At 34.5% G+C, this 20,089-nt stretch overlaps 1 protein-coding gene across 1 annotated transcript in view; it reads left to right on the top strand.

The window, feature by feature from the left end:
* The window catches only part of LOC123555193 (uncharacterized), a 42,397-nt gene that overhangs the window by 14,551 nt on the left and 7,757 nt on the right, over positions 1-20,089 (top strand). Inside the window, exons 12-18 of the mRNA XM_053548829.1 lie at positions 4,414-4,620; positions 4,919-5,127; positions 5,638-5,785; positions 7,712-7,832; positions 8,551-8,717; positions 11,860-12,116; positions 18,550-18,670. Coding sequence (XP_053404804.1) covers positions 4,414-4,620; positions 4,919-5,127; positions 5,638-5,785; positions 7,712-7,832; positions 8,551-8,717; positions 11,860-12,116; positions 18,550-18,670 — 1,230 coding nt within the window. The remainder of the gene's footprint in view (positions 1-4,413; positions 4,621-4,918; positions 5,128-5,637; positions 5,786-7,711; positions 7,833-8,550; positions 8,718-11,859; positions 12,117-18,549; positions 18,671-20,089) is intronic.

The raw sequence follows: 20,089 nt of genomic DNA, 5'->3' as shown, positions 1-20,089 counted from the left end.
GTATACCAGTGATTTTCAGAATATTCAGATTGTGAGCCCAATAGCTTCAAGGATCAGGCAAATCACTCCAAAGTTTAAACCATTGATAAACAAGAAAATAATACTGTTCAGCTACCTAAAGGCCGGTATCTTCTATACATGACTCGCTTTTTTGTTGAAGTTACTGTCAAAGGGTGTCTTTAAATCAACAACAAGCAGGTCCTAATGTATTTATGTTCAAGCCTAGTCTTCTTAATTAAAGCCTGACCACGGTGCTCTGACTGTACTTCACTTATAACAGCTGAATCTCGATGCTTAGCTTATATTATGCTATTGTCTGTAACATTTGACTACCATAAAGGCAGCTATATAGGCCGGTTATTCTGAATGTCAACGTTAAACTAATTCCAACAGAAACTTTCTTATGATAAATATGTTCTTTAATATGAAGTGAAACACTAAAAAAAAGTCCTCAAAAATCGGGCGACAGGGTTTTCAGATACAACGTCGGAAAGTTTATGTTTTGTTCGTTTTCTGACGATGTCCATTACCATACACCATATCGCTCGTTTTCCTACTTCCGGTTCTGACGTAAACAAAGCGTCTGCAAAGTTTAGGTTAGCTCTAGATGCAGTACTGATGTTATTGGTGGTAGTACAGTATGATATACCTATGTTAAACAATTCTATCCAAACTAAAGACGATACAAATGATAACATTGAACCAGAAACTGGAAGTGACATTCTCAAAGAAGAAGACACAGAACAATGTGACATCCACGAAGTGGAACACACAGAACAAAATGACATTCGCAAGGTAGAAGAAAGGGGACAAAGTGACATTAACAAAGAAAAAAGCACAGAACACAGTGACATTCCTAAAGTAGAAGACATCCTTCATGATATATTGAATAAGAGACGAGCCCCGGAATCTCTGCAAAATAACAAAACAATACTTGAATTGATGGAAAGCTATGAACAAATGAAGTTGGACCTTTTGAAATATAAAACTGCAAGGCTTTGGCTGCAATATATGGAAATGATAGATATACTAAAATCATTTATCAAAGCAGAGTGAACTGGAAACTGGTGTCTACATCTGAAATCCATGCAGAAAATGCTGCCATTCTTTGCAGCAGCCGGTCACAACTTGTACCTGAAATCAGCTTATCTGTATCTCCAACAGATGATAAGTCTTCCTGATAGCAACCCACAGCTTCATAACGCATTTTGCAATGGGTTTCATGTTGTACGCAGGAGCGATCGCTACTGGGGAGGTCTTTCAACGGATTTGGCGATAGAGCAGGTCTTAATGCGAAGTGTTAAGTCGGTCGGTGGTCTAACTAGAAGAAGAGGGATGACAGAAGCACAAAGAGCACACTGGTTACTTTCTGTCCCTGCAATGGCTGAGATTAATAATGCAATGCAGGAATTTACAGAGCATAGATTAATAACAAGTGAGCAGTATAAGGAAAGTACAGAATCAAGAATTAAAAGAGACGAACTGGACAGAAATACATTTATAGACTTTTTAAAAGAAAGAAATCCATTCGCAGAAGAAGTAGAGTTAAGAAACATTGAAACAGGAGTTATTGCAGATAAAAATTGTAAATGCGGATACAGCAAAAGAAGTTGGTGAGGGTATTATAAAGGGGATGACAGATCAAAAAGTTATCGAGTATACATTTAAAAGGAAGAATGAAGCTGTAACGTTAGGAAAAAAGAACAGTGTGAAAGTTGATGGAGCGGAAATACATGTTGATTCACAACTTCTATTCCAACGTCTTATTGCTGTTGCTGACATAACATTAGATGAGAAGGAAGATATTTTCCAGTAATGAACTTTGTGGCAACCCATCATCTCTGTTTGATTCTGCTGGACTTTTGCGCGAACCACAAAAACCATTATTGGCCAAGGCTATATGGGACCATAGCAAATGTGGTACAGACATTATATCAGATGAAAATGTTCATTATGTCTTAGATGGTGGCTCGTTAATTCAAAGAATTCCTTGGTCATGTGGATCATCGTTTGATTCAATTTGTTCAAGATATACAGATTACGTCGAGAGGAGCTATGGTAAAGCACATGTAGTGTTTGATGGCTACTGCAACGGTCCGTCAACAAAAGACGTAACTCATGAGCGAAGAACAAGGGGGGTCGTTGGAACAGAAGTAAAATTTGATGGGAAAACACCATTTAAAAAAAAAAAGGAGTCAGTTTTGTCAAACAAAGAAAACAAACAAAGATTTATCAATCTTCTAACAAAGCATATGCAAGACCGGGAAATTTGTGTTTTAAACGCTGGTGGTGATGCTGATGTTCTGATAGCTGAAACAGGAGTAAAATTAGCGAAAGATTTTCCAACTATTGTTGTTGGTGAGGGCACCGATCTACTCGTTTTACTTCTTTATCATGCAAACGAATCAGACAACAGCTTGTACTTCACATCCGACTCGAAGAATTGTATGAAAAAGAAGAGAATATGGGATATAAAAGAGACAAAATGTGCATTAGGTTCAGAAACGTGCAGATTATTACCATTTGTTCATGCTTTCAGCGGGTGTGATACAACATCACGAATATATGGCACTGGTAAAGGTGCGGTGTTTAAGAAGATAGCAACAGATGCTTATTTTAGACAACAGGCACATGTTTTTGTAAATAATGGTTCATCCCATGAACAGGTAGCGAAAGCTGGAGAAAATTCATTTAAGTGTTTGTATAATGGATTAATTGAAACACCACTGAACAGTTTAAGGTACAGAAAATTTATAACTAAAGCAGCTACAAGCACATGTGTAGTTCAGGTACAGACATTACCCCCGACAGAAGCAGCCGCGAAGTACCATAGCTATAGAGTGTACCATCAAGTTCAAACGTGGATTGGCAATACAATAAACCCTCTGGAATGGGGCTGGTGTTCAACCGGTGATAAACTTGTTCCATTTAAAACACATTTGTCCGCTGCACCAGAAAGGTTGCTTAACATCATTAAATGTAATTGTAAAATCAATTGTGATACAAAAAGATGTTCTTGCAGGAAACATGGACTTTCCTGTTCTTTAGGATGTGGAGGATGTAGAGGCATCTGTTGTTCAAACAGTATGAAGGTTGGCAGTGAAGAATTCGAGCATGTTGGTGGTGTTTAAGTACGCTTAACTGTTCGAAAATTATTAGCTGATACAGTTGTATTTACTTAAGTGAACGTTATTTGCCAACTGTTGTAATCAAAAGAAAACGAGAACTAAATGTAGATCTAGAAATATTTTAACTTTGAGATTGAATTGAACGTGGATAATATTCCGACATACTCCTACGTGAGCCTGATATGACAAGCAGCATCATTATATTTAAATGCATTGTAATTTATATATAATTCATAAAAGTTAATACATATGTACGTATTAATATATTTTTTTGACAATGGAATGTTCAGATATGAAATTTTATACATATTTTATCTAATTATTCTATAATACAGGCTAAGCAGGTTAGATTGTTGGGCTGCTCTTGTGTTTTCGTCACAATGATACACTATGCATAATACATTTAAAAGCGCATAGTAAAGAACAGTGAATATACTAAGGGGTTTCCTTTATGATTATAATAATGTTTTTTGAACACCGGTTGCTATTGTAACATGATAAAGATGATGCGAAAATAACTATTTTTAACACTTCCCATTGTTAAGGAAATATCATATCATATGGCCCATTTTGCTATGATGTGGTTCATCTTATAGTGATTTGTTATCTATTTAAGTACACATGCATACTTTTTGTTTAGTCTTTTATACAGCAACCTGGAACTGTTACTGATGTGCTAGTTTTACTGGGCAAATTATTTGGTGCTCTTTGAGTTGCAATGTAAATGCAAGTGGGTGGGGTATTTTGACCCCACTGGTATAAAATTTCCTGGAGATAAATGTATTTCTTGTTGAAAAATATGTTATAGAAATATCAGAATAGCATAAGTATTATATAAAAATTATAAATCACACAAAAATGTTTGTTTTTCTTGCATGCTTATTATTTTGACAGTACAACTAAGAATTTATGAGAATCATTCAAGGAATAAAGGATGCCATTAAACATGATGCATTTTCTGAGTTTCCGACAGGATTTTTTTTGAGGACTTTTTTTCTACAATACTACAATGTCTAAAGATTGTAAGGAAATGAAGAAAGTTTCTGTTGGAATTTGTTTAAGGTAGGGCCTATATTTTTGATAGAATGACTTGCCTAATATCATGAAAAATCACTTGCCCCTTCAGTGTTAAATAAAATGCAAATTGTTTATTTAAATCTGCTGCTATTATTAGTGATTTAAAAACGTATCACGACCATTGTTGATTGTGAGTTAAGTTTTAAAGAAATATAGAAGTTGTTTTATAGCAGAATAATTCTTACAGTTCATTTTTGTAACTTTACAGACAGAAATTCGAACAAGGACATGTGGTCGGAATAAAAGTTTTGGATATGGATCATGTATATGTGCAGTGGCAGCTCAGGAAGGAAACGATGTTATTGTAATTGACATGTGTCACAGCCATTTCGGACATTCGTATCCACAAGTGACAATCCCGAATAAAAACCAGGGAATGGTAGTGAACAGAAACACGGCCGGCACGGAGTATCTGGTGAATAGAACAAAATTTAATGAATAACTAATGAACAACTAACGATGAACTGTAACAAATATGTTGCAGACTAAATTAGTCTGTTGGCATCAGAAGTACAAGCTTTATTTTCTCCGGAAAGGTATTAATTTCTAGATAGGAAAAGCTCTAAAGAACCTTACATTTATCCCCTATTTTATCTATAGGTTGGCTCATTTAGAAAATTGGCATCAAAGTAATAGTTATTGTCTAAAATTATACATAAAACAACGTTTTCAATCTTGATGAAATGTAAAATGCCTTATTTACTCTCTGACAGGTTGATTTTCCATCCGGAGCTCAAGTTCATGCTAAAGTTTATCACGGGACATCTTTAACGGTTTCAGTTACAGCACCAGAGGATGATTACGCAGCCACTGCAGGGCTCTGTGGAACGTTTGACAAAAACTTTGATAATGATTTCCAACATAAAAATGGCCAAGTTGATACTTTTTCATACTATCCGGATAATTTCATTGAGTCTTGGAGGTAATTTGATTTACAGTGAATTATGTATTTATTTTACAACAGTAATTTTTGAATGCTCTGTCCCATCGTTAACTTTCCTAATAGTATTATTCTATTTATTTTATATAGGCAGTCTTTGGAATACTAATAATGTGGTGTTTTGCCTATCATATACAAATGTTATATCTAGTACCTTCAATTTCTTAATCAGTAAGTGCTTTTTAACGTCTTTTTAGGTTTTTATTCTGTTAAAGACAACCACAACCACGCGGTAATATCTTTTTTACGCTTTCGGCCGTCATTGTTCATCCGTCAGGCTATTTTTGATGAATTAAAATCACATCAAACAACCCTCTAACAAAAGTTATGTTAAAGTTATAAGACAAGGCAGTTCTTACTACGCTTGCTTTTTGAACCGATATTTGTAAAAGACGATCCAATCTCCGAATGTCTTTTTTGATCTTTGATGTCTGTGAATCATTACATACAAGGCAAAACTACTTAATATCATACTTGTTATATCTATTGTAGAATTCCAATAGGATCGTCCATTTTTGACAATAAATACAACATTCATACAGATCCAAGGTATGACAACAGCATTTATTACTGTAACTGTAAAAACAACAAACATCAAGTGGACTGCCGAATAAGTAAGGGATCATTGCCTGCTGTTCAGGTGAGTCGATGTAAAATTCTAATACATTATGCAATCTAAATTGCCGCAAATATGCACTGTACCACAGTCATGTTTATGTTATGTGTCTGCTTTAGACGCTCCTTTCCGTTTGTATTTCAGTTGCAAACATGAAATAACCAATAATCTTTCATATAACTTACAAATTAGGTAAACAGCAACCTCCGCGCAGGAATATTGTCAAACAATCATCCCTGCCTTCAAGTAAATCATGTGACGATGGTACAACCATGTGATCCTAAAATGGCAGCGCGCTTGGCAACGCCGGGTAAATCAAATGCTTGACTTAATCGACAGTCAAATTGACATTTATGTCACATTTATGTCACAACGTTTTAGAACATAATGAAAGTATTTGATATATTTATATTTTGCAGTATGTCACTCGTCAAATTCTCTAACTGTAATTTCATTGTTTACATTTTTAGCAGGTGCGCGTCACAACACCGGAAAAAGAAGTAATTTTAGTAATACTGCATTATTATTTTTTTTCCCTCGTTTTACAAACTTACAAACAAAATGTATAATAGATAAAAACTTTATACAACAAGATTTAATTAATGAAAATATAACTCGGCCGAAATTCAGCCCAATTCATAAGTGGTGGCAGTGTCTGCTGTACCTATAATAGTTCATATTTCAGTAAAACTCTGACATTGTAAACTGAATTAATATAACAATGGAAACGAATCGCTCAACCCATATTATCACACTTTAAAATTCAAAACCTCTGTCACAGATTTATTCATTGAACAAAGTTTTAGCATTTAGAGGTATTTCAAAATGGTTTATGAGAATAATAATTGCCAGTACGCATGACTTTTCTATAAAAATTCATATGTCTGTTACTGCTATAGGTACTTTATCTAAATGAATGAAATGAAACAATTATATTAATAAAATGTTAAAAAGCAACATGAATCTGAAACAACAAAATATTTGATAATTTTGAAGAAATTGTAAATAAAATGCAAAATACAAGATTCTTCAATCAACTATCCCTGTTGCCATGGTTACTGAAAACCGATATACGGTAGCGTACAATGTTGAGTGTTTAATTCATAAATATATTCCATTTAGGTCATACAGAAAAATGGCACTGAAGTCGTCGGAAACTCAAAGTTATTCAACTTGCTTAAAAATAGAAGAAAATGCATTACCGTGGAAACGCGGGCCCTTCAGCATATATCTTTCAAGTTTATTAGAAGTCTAATACATACATCAATAAAATTATCAACTACGCTGACTTCTATACGGATAAGACTAAGACCCAAACAAGCTGAAAAAGAAAATATCTGTGTTTACCCTTTTGTCTTAATATAAAAGGTCTTAGATGGTCATGTACTTTGAATACTTGGATGCACAGCGAAAAGTAAATTCAGGTGTGTTGCATTTTTGACACACAGTACTATTAACAGTTGCGTTTCAGTAACTTTGAAACTATTCTGTTGACTACATCTTTATTGACACTCCATTCAAAGAAGGGAATCAAGTAAAGCTTTTAAATGGCACAAGTCAGTAAAACATTGAAAGCTGTTTGATTGATGACTTGAAATTTGTGTCTCCTTTGAGTAAAGTATTCAGTGTTCAGTTGCACACTCAAATATAGTCTTGTTTTAATACATTGAAATAGCTATTTCCTTGATATATTCTTGAGTCAACTTTATTTAGGTAGCTAAATACAAAAAAGCGTATTGTAACACAAAGGCAAAATAACACGAAGATTGCAGAATGTTTTTTTTTTTATCATAATTGTACATATTTCGTATTTTGAAACAAAAATAAACATGTCAATCGTGTTGCATCTACAACACGATTTAATGTAATCCTTTGAAATAACATTTCTGTATATGATAAAATTATGGTAATTCCGGCACGACAAGTGAGGTCGTCCTTCTACTTATTCAGGCCCGCTGTCCATCATGTACCGTGACAACTACACAAAATCATAAACAAAGCGGAAAAAAGAAGCGAGCAGCAATTCAAACTGATAACGCACCTGTAAACTATTTCTTCGACTATGGTCTTGGTAAGTGCGACATGGTATTTGGTTCTTACATTTTAAGTTTTGGTCATATGGGATCATAGAGTCTATTCAACGTTAGATTATAATATAGTTCCACTAAAGCCGGTGCTAGGGTATGTTAGGGGTGTTGCACTTTCCATAAGCTCTCATTTACACACTGTAACCATGTACGCTCTCATTTACACACTGTAACCATGTACGCTCTCATTTACACACTGTAACCATGTCTATTCTTAATTTGCTTGGTGGCGTTCTACGCTTTCAAACGTTCTCCTTCTCGACTTGATTAACTATCAGAACTGCAGTCTTTAAGTGACGTGTTATGGCCGTATACAGTAACCATCTACTCACAAAAACATGTTGTTATTATTACTACCTTTCCTGAACAGACTCAATCAAATCGAGTGTGCTATTTTTTTAGCTTGTTTGCATTCTATGCTGCCAAAAGGGTTCGTTTTACAGATTTTATTTATGTATATCTGAAACAGTTTATCTTCAGTTTTGTACATCTGCTGTAACTGAAGAATAAATACTAAACTTCATATTTTAAATGCAAACAAATGCGTTTTGACATCATTTGTGGCGTTATGTAGCTTTAACATGATAAGAATTGTAAGAATGTTGTGTAACTTTCATATAATTGAATAAGAGTGTTACAAATACAAGTTGTTTATATTTTGCATTTTCATAAAAGTCTTACCTGTAAACTGCTTTACTGAAGGTCGTCAAGTAAAGAGAAACTACTTTCCAACATCAAGCGGTATTACACGAGCGGATGCAGAGAAGTCGTGTAAAATGGCATTTAATCAAAGCTCAACAATTAACCAGTGCCAGGCACATGGTATTGCGTCGGATCCCCATATCAAAATGTGTATAGAAGACCTTAAGGTTTGTACTTAATTATTTGTAAGTAGTTCACGTATATGAGTCTAGAATTATTCTAAATATTAGTACATAGTTCAGGACCATAAGTTTCTGTTCTTAATAAAATGATATAATCTAGATCCACTGAATAAAACATTTTGAAACTATAATACAAGTCTCAAGTAAATTGTAAAATAATAATTATAGCATAATGTGACATGCTTTTAAAAAGTACATCATTCAATAATGAAAGAATGCAACATCAAATACTGATATCAGTTTAATTGCTTAGAATTTGGACATAATGTTCAGTGTTAAATTTACAACATTTCGTTGTAAGACGTGGTCAACATAATGACAAACACGGAATGTCATATTCATACGTAGTCATATATAGAAACAGGAGAAACTTACAAAATGAAGTTTTGCAATTTGACAATTGGTTTACGGTATGAAATTCAGTCGTCTGAAAAACAGGTTCTATGAATCAAAATGACCAACACTGAAAATGGTTGCTTTTCATACGCAGCAAAGTCATGTATACAAATAACTCTATTCATATGTCGGACTTTTTTAAAATTAAAAGAGGCGTTCGCCAAGGGTGCCCACTCTCTCCTTACCTATTTATTGTCTGTATTGAATTGCTATCTAACTGTATTTGGAAAAACAAAAATCTTAAAGGCATTGATATAACACAACTAAAATCAAGAACGTTTTATTTGCAGACGACGCAACTTTTGTCACAGACGGGTCAAAAAGGTCTTTTAAAACCCAAATAGCAGTATTAGATGATTTTGGCAAAATTTCAGGACTTAAACTAAACGAAAACAAATGCCATGTGCTAAAAGCAGGCTCTTTATGCAACTCTGATGTTAGATACTGTCAAAATCGAAACTTTCACTGGACATCAGATAGCGCAAAAGCATTAGGAATAACATTCTACACAAACACAAACCTATCATATCAAAAAAATCTTGAACCACAAATTGACTCATTTAAAACTTGTCTTAAGCAATGGCAACACAGAAAATTAACCCTGCTTGGTAAAGTTACAGTTATTAAATCTTTTGCTCTCCCAAAATTGATATACTATATTTCTGTTTTACCATCCCCAAATATGAAGAGAATAACATCTTTAGAAAAATGTATGTTTGACTTTATATGGGATGGAAATCCGGACAAAATAAAAAGAGATACATTGAAAAAAGACTACTTAAATGGTGGCATAAAAATGATTGACCTTAATAAATTTATATACTCTACAAAAGCTAGTTGGGTAAATAAACTTATAAATAATGAACATGAATCTTTTTTATAAAATCTATAATCTAAGTTGGAAAAACTTGGTGGAAACTTAATATTTGAGTGTCAAATAAATGAAAAGGATATACAAGAAAATTTTAAACATTGTCCGTTTCTAAGAGATATCATTTTATCATGGAATAAAGTCAACTTAATTCCCGAATGCAAAAACCCAAACAAGGAAATAATATGGTATAACTGCAAAGTAAAATCGAACAGCAAAACCCTTTTTTATAAATATTGGTTTGAAAGGGGAATTCTATACCTAGAACATTTATATGATATTAGAATTAATCAGATGTATTCATTGACAATTTCAAAGAGTTATATAATATTCCAAGTGGAGATTATCTTAAGTATATGACTTTAGTTAGATGCATACCACAGGCAATAAAAAGTATAATTAAAACAGACAATATTAGAAATGATACACCAAACAAAGACATTTTGAAAAAAAAATTGAATGTAGAGAAAACAAATAAATACTTGTATGAACATCAAAATGAAAAATGGTAAGATATCTCCGAACACGGCAGAAAATAAATAAAAAACATCATACCAAATGCAGAGTTAAAATGGAAAGAAATATATAAAAATATACTAACATCAAGTATAGATAGTAAATATAGAAATTTTCAGTTTAAATATCTGCACAGAATAATCGCGACAAATAGAAGTATGCTAAAACAAAAAAAAAAAGGTCGTATCGAATATATGTGACTTCTGATCAATGAATGTTGAATCTATCGAACACTGATTTTTGGGAATGTCCATGCGCACAAAAATTCTGGAGGGGAGCTTAAAAGTTACTTTCATGAACGAAACTTCCATTTAGATCTTAATTGCTCTACTGGTTCTTTCTTAATCACATAAAAAGACAAACAAAAAGACGCGAAAAATTTTATTCTTCTAGTAGCAAAATATTATATTTATAGTTGTAAAGTAAGAAAATGTACACCAAGCTTAAATTTCTTTCTAAACTATCTTTGGAGTATACTTGAAATCGAAAGCTGTATAGCATTGCAGCACGACAAAATAGAAAAACATTTTCAGAAATGGATAGAAATCCTATCCTATGCGGTCAATTTAAATGAAAATTAAAAAAACAACACTTCAAGAGTTGCGGTAGATGTTTCTTTTTTTCTTTTTTTTATAATTCTTTTTTTTTATTATTATATCTGCTGATATCTGCATATGCATATTTTTTGTGAATACAGTCGTGTGTGGGTGTGTGCATATGCATATATGTATGGATGTGTGTATGCTTTTTATGTTGCTGTTGTTTTTGTTCAGGTATACATGTGTGTATGTGTGTGTGGAAAATGAAAATATTTCTTTGTGAACATATATATATATTATGAACATAGAGAAATAAAAATATTCAATAAAATGAAATAACTCTATTTTGAATCAAAAACATGTGGATGTATACCAACCTGCATGGCTGATTCATTAGACAGATATAAAAGTTAAAAACATACATACCGCTAGTTCTATCCCTGAATGAGGATATTTGCAGGTAAATATGTAAGTTAGTATAAGATGGAACTAGTACAACACCCGTAGCACTAATGTATTAAGCTAAATCAACAAAATATCTAGATTCCGCTATAAACATTCAGTCAAAGGTTTTCGTTATATAATATACCTTGACTACTTAACATTTTGTCTCATAAATTTTTTTCAGCATTTAGAATGTTGCTGGAAGTATATTTCATATTGAAATTTGGCATACGTATGAAATTTCACTTAAATAATTTTATCAGTCGCCATATTTATATTGTATACTCCGACAACTCGCTAACGGAAACTTGCAATTACCCTTTATTTCTGTAACAATGCCGGTATGGCATAACTATTTCAGTATTCTGACGATAAATCGTTCATTCGGATGGCTTTGGATGCTGCTGTAACATCTTGTAGTTCACAAATACTCAAGAACGTAACATTGTATGATAGCCATGGGAAACCACCAGCATTCATCACCACTGAACTATGTCCGGGTGACTGTTCTGGACACGGGACTTGCAAGAGTGGAACATGTCTTTGTGACTTTGGCTACTATGGGGACAGTTGTGAAATTGATGCTCGTGATCCATCACATCTGTACTATTATGCGAGGTATTACATTTAAAAGTTACTGTTCATGTTCTATGAAACAATACGGTTAAATTTTATAAATGTCAAAGAGTTTCTCAAATTGTATTTAGAACTATTGCTTATGACTGTTTCTCTACGGTTTAGATGATACAAAGTTTCCCGGTAAAATAGAGATATTTTATGGTGGTTTCTCAAACTTTACATATACATTTACCTTGCAATAGTAGAAAAAAAAAAGAATTGTAAAAAGATTCTTTGGAAGCATAGAACGCAACCAAGCAACGTAATAGCAGACTCGGCTTGATTGAGTCTGTTCATGAGAGGTAATTAAATGTGCAACACTTCTCACTCCCAAAGGACCGGCTTAAACGAAATTTTATTATAGTAAAAATGAATGTATTGTATGATCCCAAAGGCCCAGAAAATGTAACAACACTGAGTTCGAGTACCTGGAGGTAAGCGATACTTAAATACTGCTGTTGTGATAGTAAATAAATCCGTGAAAATATTCTTTGATGATCCTGTGAACTAAAACGAATTGGTCTAAACGTTTTAGAATTTTCATTGGGATTCTGTCGTCTGTTGTCAATTTTTAGATTCAGATCACTTCTCCTTCCAAACTGTTGCTCTTATGTTTTATGAAACTTACTGTGCAGCATTCTATCAAAGTGGTCAGTTTAGTTCTGCACTGTCATTATTTTTAAGGAACTATTTCAAAATGCGAGGCTTATGGGTAAGTTTTGAATGTACATAATGGTCCCATATCATGACTGTTTAAGCTTGGTCCTCTAGGCCCAAAATTGAAAAAGTTCAAACGGATACGCAAGGACATTGTCTCCAAATTAGCAAGGCTTATAAACGCATATTTTACAAGTAGCTGTTGCAGGTCACCATCTACCAAGTACACTCACCGTGCAGGTCACACCATCTACCAAGTACACTCACCGTGCAGGTCACACCATCTACCAAGTACACTCACCGTGCAGGTCACCATCTACCAAGTACACTCACCGTGCAGGTCACCATCTACCAAGTACACTCTCCGTGCAGGTCACCATCTACCAAGTACACTCTCACCGTGCAGGTCACCATCTACCAAGTACACTCTCCGTGCAGGTCACCATCTACCAAGTACACTCTCACCGTGCAGGTCACCATCTACCAAGTACACTCTCACCGTGCAGGTCACCATCTACCAAGTACACTCTCACCGTGCAGGTCACCATCTACCAAGTACACTCTCACCGTGCAGGTCACCATCTACCAAGTACACTCTCCGTGCAGGTCACCGTCTACCAAGTACACTCACCGTGCAGGTCACCGTCTACCAAGTACACTCTCACCGTGCAGGTCACCATCTACCAAGTACACTCTCACCGTGCAGGTCACCATCTACCAAGTACACTCTCACCGTGCAAGTCACCATCTATCAAGTACAGTCTCCCTGTGTTTGGACTCACTGTTGTTATATTTTCTTGTCCTGGGGGGAATCATGGAGTATATTTAATCTCTCAGGATCATAAGATTCCGCTTCAGCCGGTGATAGAGTGTTGCAATTTCCATTGTTACTATGAATAGACACAATCAAACCAAGTCTGCTAATATTAACCGCACTGCACCCGCCCACACCCCCCCCCCCCCCACCACACACACACACACACACACACACTCCCGGCCCCCGAAGTATATGGGACTATATTTGAGTCAATTAATGTCCGTCCGTCTATATCTGTCCGTCAACTAGCATCAGGTTTCTACCTCATCAAGACGTGTGCAGAGTGCATGACTGAGTCACTAGGCCCAAGGTAAAGGACACATTTCGAGATCAAAAATTCGATATTTGTGGCCGCTCCATATCTAATGATTTCCATAAAACTAGTATTAATTACTAACATCATCCAGTCGACATGCTGAGTGCACAACTCAGTTCACTATTTTAAAGGTCATGATGTCAACATTTCAAAGCGGTATCCTCAACGTTTTCCGGGTACGCTATGTTTCACAGTGTATTCGTATAGATCTGTGTACATGAGCAACTAGATACATTTTCAACGGGCAGGACGTGAAGTGGTTGCACACTTGGTTCAAGCGAGCAAAATGGTTGCAAACTTACAAAATGGCGGATATTTTCTGAAATCATCGCGTGTTCCTTGTTTTTTTATCAGGTAAGTGGGTTTCTATGGTATTTTAAACTCTATGGATATGTGCATGCATCAGTTCTATGTCTACGTCACACCCGGTTTTGCGTTTCAGCGTTGTAGATTTCGAATTCTCGAAGTTATTGAAGTTATAAAATGGTCATGTTCATGTTTTAATATTTGAATTGCGTCGTTTCCTGCCGTTTTTAACATTCTAATGATCAAACTAGCCTGTTTTAGGACACTTAAACGAGACAAAACAACTAATTGTGAAGAATTCTATAATCGTTTGGCTCTGCATGTTTTCGGGATAGTGCTATACCCAAATAAATCTTGTTCAAGCTAGTTTTTGCTGCAAACTTGTACTTCAAGCAATTTCTGTTGCAAACATTTTTTCTGAAAAAATAGTGTCCGACTATCAGAGAATGCGTATTGTGCAACTCGTGTACATTTCTTTTCTGTTTAGGGTCGTACATTTTTATAGCATCAAATGGCTCTTTGATATTTTAATATAACTGTTGATAAAAAACCATATCATGTTTTCATGAAACCTGGTAGGATTAGGGTTAGTGTTTCTACATAATTTTAACATCTTTCCTGTTTATAGATTCAGCTGTCTAGACTGCAAGCAGAAATAAAATTAAACTTTGGGAGACATTATCTATAGGTACATTTTGTCTTTTGGATCTTGTCCATCTATACACACTATACAGACAACGACTTTAACATGCAGTTGTTTTCTTTCAGATCTTTTCAGGTCTAGATGCTATAAACATCAGATGCTATTATGACCCGAGAGCATGAACATGATTCTTCATTAGTTGAACAAACACGTATATCAGAAATAACAGTTAGGTAAGTGTTATTGGTATCAAAGACAATTTATAAAATTTTGTAAGCCTATTCTTTTTTTCTATTCCTATTCTGAACCAACAATTTTAGCAACCTAAAGTCAGATACATTTTTGGGTAATATTATAGTACACACAAGCAATGTTGGTTACCAACCAGTAATGAAAAGTAAATTAATTGTAGTGCCATAATACAGAAGACATATAAGTATTGCCTCAGAAATGAATGGCAAGGACAAACATTGAAATGCCGTTACTTGCAAAATTTACTTTAATTGTTAGAAACAAAACAAAAGCGTCAAGTGCAACAGTGTATAATGTTGAATGTGCAATTATTTATATTATATATTGTTAATTTTGCATTACATTGCAATATATTACACAAATTACCAGTGTTACTTTTTATTGCAGAGACCACGAGTTTAACCGAAGAAAATGGAAGCGTACCAAAGTATGGAACATTGAATGATATATCAAGAGGTGTTCGACCAGTTAAGTCACATTACAGAGTTGACGAGTCCACTAAGACTATATTTTGAGCGAACTCACAAATTAAAATACAGCGCAACAGTTACGCTGTATACAGTGGATTGAAATTGATAAACTATAACAAAAAAATGTTCGGCTGCGATTAAATCCGTCTTCTCTGAAAATGAACAAACATAATTATGATGTTTTCTGTTGACTGCCACCACAAATTTAAATGCCAACTCTACTGTTTTCAATTTTGCCTTAATAAAGTTGCTTGTGTCCAAGATAACATCTTTTTGGATACCGTGCGACTTGGGTTTTGCCTTTTCCGAAGTTGTTTGTGGTACTTCTTCTTTCTGTTCAAAACCATTCAATTTTCCAATCAGAAACTTTAAACGACAAAATTAACCACGTGATAAAATGATGGAAACTACATTCATGTTTCAGCAGATTTTACACTGTAACATAGATGAGTTAAACATTTTATCTCAGTTTTACTCTCATTGTACACCGTCCGTGTGTTTTAGTGTTAGTATCGAATTATTTGTTGTTTTGATACACAGTAGTATGACCTATAAGATTTTCAAAGACGACGATTTATGTTTAAGAAACAAAATATGAACTATGCCGCATGTCCGCAAATGGGTATTTTACATGTATCTTATCACCAACACTCAATAGCCTTGTTTCGTATTATGATCTGACATGTTATATCGACACAAGATTGCGCAGGTGGATAAACAACTATTAATGGATCGCGATAATTTTATTTTAACGGTACTTGGTAAAAACCAAAAACAGGTAAAGCAGGTGTATTATCCGATAAGTGGTGTTAATTTGTATATTGTAGTATTTTAACTCTAAATAGGGTGCGTTATACCATAAACGATTTCTAGTCTAGCGGATACAGTCTCGGACATCTATTCTTTTTATGTTTGTATGGTGTAGGTTCGAGCCCTTCTTTTTTAAACGATTTTTACTTATTCTATTTTTTATTCAGGTCCTTTTTATATCGTCTTTAGTATTTATTTTGTTTCTTTTATTCTTTTTTTAAAACATTTCCATGTCAATGTCTTTTGTAATATGAGATCCTCTAAAAAATGACAATAAGTACTCAGTGTCATGAGAAATATGTGCACGAGAAAATCATGACACAAATAGTTTTACCTGTATTCCTTCTCCAGGTAAAAACTTGCTGGAAAAACTAGAAAAAAAAGTTGCTCGTCCTGTATTCCAACCAGTATCGTAAGCTTACAAATCATACATGTTAACCACTAGACCAGATATTTGTCACATAATGTGTTCACCCGATCCCCTATTTCATTGTTATGGGTTGATCCGGTATTAGTAAATAAAGGCCACAGTTATCGCGTTTTGTTAATACTGTAACTTCTAATGAGTTCAAAACAGTTTGCATCATAATCATTTCTTAAGTTTATACAGAATTTATTTTAGGTCGATTGTGAAGGAAGTTCTACAACTTACATTAATCATTCTCGACACCTCATTCCTGATGGAAACCATCGCCATGAGGGTATGAGAGAAGAGGCCAGTTTCCCTTTTAATGCTGAGCGCCAAGCAAGGGAGCTACTGGTACCATTTTTCACGTCTTTGGTATGACGCGGCCGGGGAGCGAACCCACGACCTCCCGCACTCGAAGCGGACGTTCTACCACTAGGCTATCGAGGCGGTTCGAGACTTAAGACTGGGATATATTTTAGTACATTTAATCTAGAAATGAAACATAACGTATGCATTTATGTCATTATGTTATTACATCACTGTTGTATATAAATGTGTTGTTTTTTTCTATTAAAACTACATGTACTAATATTTTACGAAAAACAGTTTCTGTGAACAAATTATGTATCCTGGTAGTTTGTTGTTTCATGTGACGACAAATGCGTTGAAGCACAAACCGTGGACGGGATTTTTCGCAAATACCACATTCCAGAGGAGAATTCCCATCGCTGTCTCAGTCTTGCGTTTTTGCCTGAAAAATAAATTGAACAAGGAAATACAATACTGTAGATTTCAGATCAATTGAACTTAAAACATAAGTTTGCTATTATAGTTCGATTATAATATTTCTTTTATGTAAAATATCTTTAACAAATTTTCTGTCAATTATAAATACAGTTCAATGGAGATGGAAACTTAGAATTGGGACTAAGAATTGAGACGTGAACTTGTCAGATAACACGGTTTGCATTAAGTAATTTCTTGGGCAAGATACACACAAGGCTAGTGCACACCATAGCAAAACATCAACCATATTATTTCACAGATCTTTCAAAATCACAAAAAGCTAAAAAGAAGTCTTTGTTTTGTGCCCAAACGTCGTTATACGTGATTAGAAATAGAATTATGAAATTTTGCGCTATCTGCTGCAACTTTGAGGAAATTTATGATTTGCCTGTTCAACCAGTTGCACAATAAACGTTCTCTGAGAGTCGGACACTATTTTTTTTAGAAAAAGTTTGCAACAGAAATTACTTGAAGTACAAGTTTGCAACAAAAACTAGCTTGAACAAAATTTATTTGGGTATAGCACTATCCCGAAAACATGCAGAGTCAAATGTTTATAAAATTCTTCACAATTAATTGTTTTGTCTTGTTTAAGTGCCCCAAAACAGGCTAGTTTGATCATTAGAATGTTAAAAACGGCAGGAAACGACGCAGATCAAATTTCAAAACATGGACATGACCATTTTATAATTTCAATAACTTCGAGAATTCGAAATCTACAACGCTGAAACGCAAAACCGAGTGTGAAGTAGACTTAGAACTGATGCATGCACATATCCATAGAGTTCAAAATACCATAGAAACCCACTTACCTGATAAAAAAAACAAGGAACACGCGATGATTTCAGAAAATATCCGCCATTTTGTAAGTTTGCAACCATTTCGCTCGCTTGAACCAAGTGTGCAACCACTTCACGTCCTGCCCCTTGTATTTTGTTGTGCAACGTCATATTCATTGTATCAACAGCGCTGTAGCCGAGGACTCGGTATTATGTGACGTTACTATGAGACCATGTGAGGTCGCTTATATGGCAGGGGATAATTTCTTCAACAATTCACGCTTATCGTGTAAAGTTATGGAATTGAAGGTTAGTGTTAAACTGTAATCCCCAGTCTGAAGCTGCCTCATTCCAGCCAATCAGTTTATATCTAAACAAATTGTTCCGTACTACCAAAGAGCTATAAAAATAAATAGACTGGCAACTTGAAAGGCATATAGAGCAAATCTCGCCAACATCCCGTAATAACTGAATGAGATCTCGTTTACCGGAAGTGACACTTTCTCCACTCGCCATTTTGTATGCGAAAGCAATTATTCATCGGTAAATTAATTATCACCGTATGACCACGCTTCTTTTGATGGCAAGAAACGTGTACTTTGTGTCTTAAGACTATTTCACATCAAATTGTAAGTACATGCTTGCCGATGTTTGGTTTTACTAAGATAACGCTGATTCACGATCTGACACGAGATCACACGAGATTAAAGCTAGTTGCCATTATGTGTATTTTATACTTCTTTGATGTATTTTATACTTCTTTGGTAATACCTTATATTAAATTAATCTGTATTAATACTGTCCGTCGCAAACATTTCTTATTATAAAGTCAATGCCTTTATATATGCACACGTATATAGGGTTTGTGCCAGATAACTTAGCCATATAATAACCGCCTTTGTACCTTTTAACTGCCTAACGACAATACTCACTGAGATATAATGTGAAAGCATTAGATTTAATGAATGTTGTTTTCCTACAAATTCTTTGAATTTTTATGGACTTTTTTCGAGCTATGTCATTGTGTATTAAAAGCAATACAAACTAATGCAGTTGAGATGAAAGGTCAACATTGACTCTTTCGATACCTAAAAATGCGATTCGTTCATTTAATAAATGCAAAAAGTTTTTTTGAATGCTTTCGGACTTCCGAAAATGATGTAGGATTGTAATATGCATACAATTATACGATTTTGTATTTAGAGAGAAGTATTATCTGAAACTATTATGAACCTGTAAATTCTTTCTTCTAACGAGTGTGATTGTTCAGGCAATACAAGAGATACTGAGGGAAAATAGTCGTACAATCATAATCTCACGTTTGACCTCATGGGGATCAATCGCCATATTTTATATAACATAAATGTAATAGCATATTGACTTTGACCGCATTGACCGCGTTTCTTTGGCCGCAATGACATTGTCTATTACAGATTAAGAATGACGAAAGCTTAATGCTTCTGCAGAAAAAATGTTAATAGGTGATGAACAGAATATTTCATTTGTTTGATTCATTTATTTTGTTTGGTGTCATGTTAACCGACACAGTTATAGGTCATACGGCAATTTTCCAGCTTTCATGGTGGAAGGTGACCTAGTTGCCTCTCCATATATTATTTAATCTTAAGCAGTCCCCTGGGTAGAACCACCGACCGTCCGTAAGCTGGGTGGCTTCCTTACATGATTACATGAAGAATTTTTCTACATTGAATCTATTAAACTCGTTGA

The sequence above is a fragment of the Mercenaria mercenaria genome, chromosome 7, assembly GCF_021730395.1.
Source record: "Mercenaria mercenaria strain notata chromosome 7, MADL_Memer_1, whole genome shotgun sequence".
Lineage (NCBI taxonomy): Eukaryota > Metazoa > Mollusca > Bivalvia > Venerida > Veneridae > Mercenaria > Mercenaria mercenaria.
This window is presented reverse-complemented; position numbering and strand designations above follow the sequence as displayed.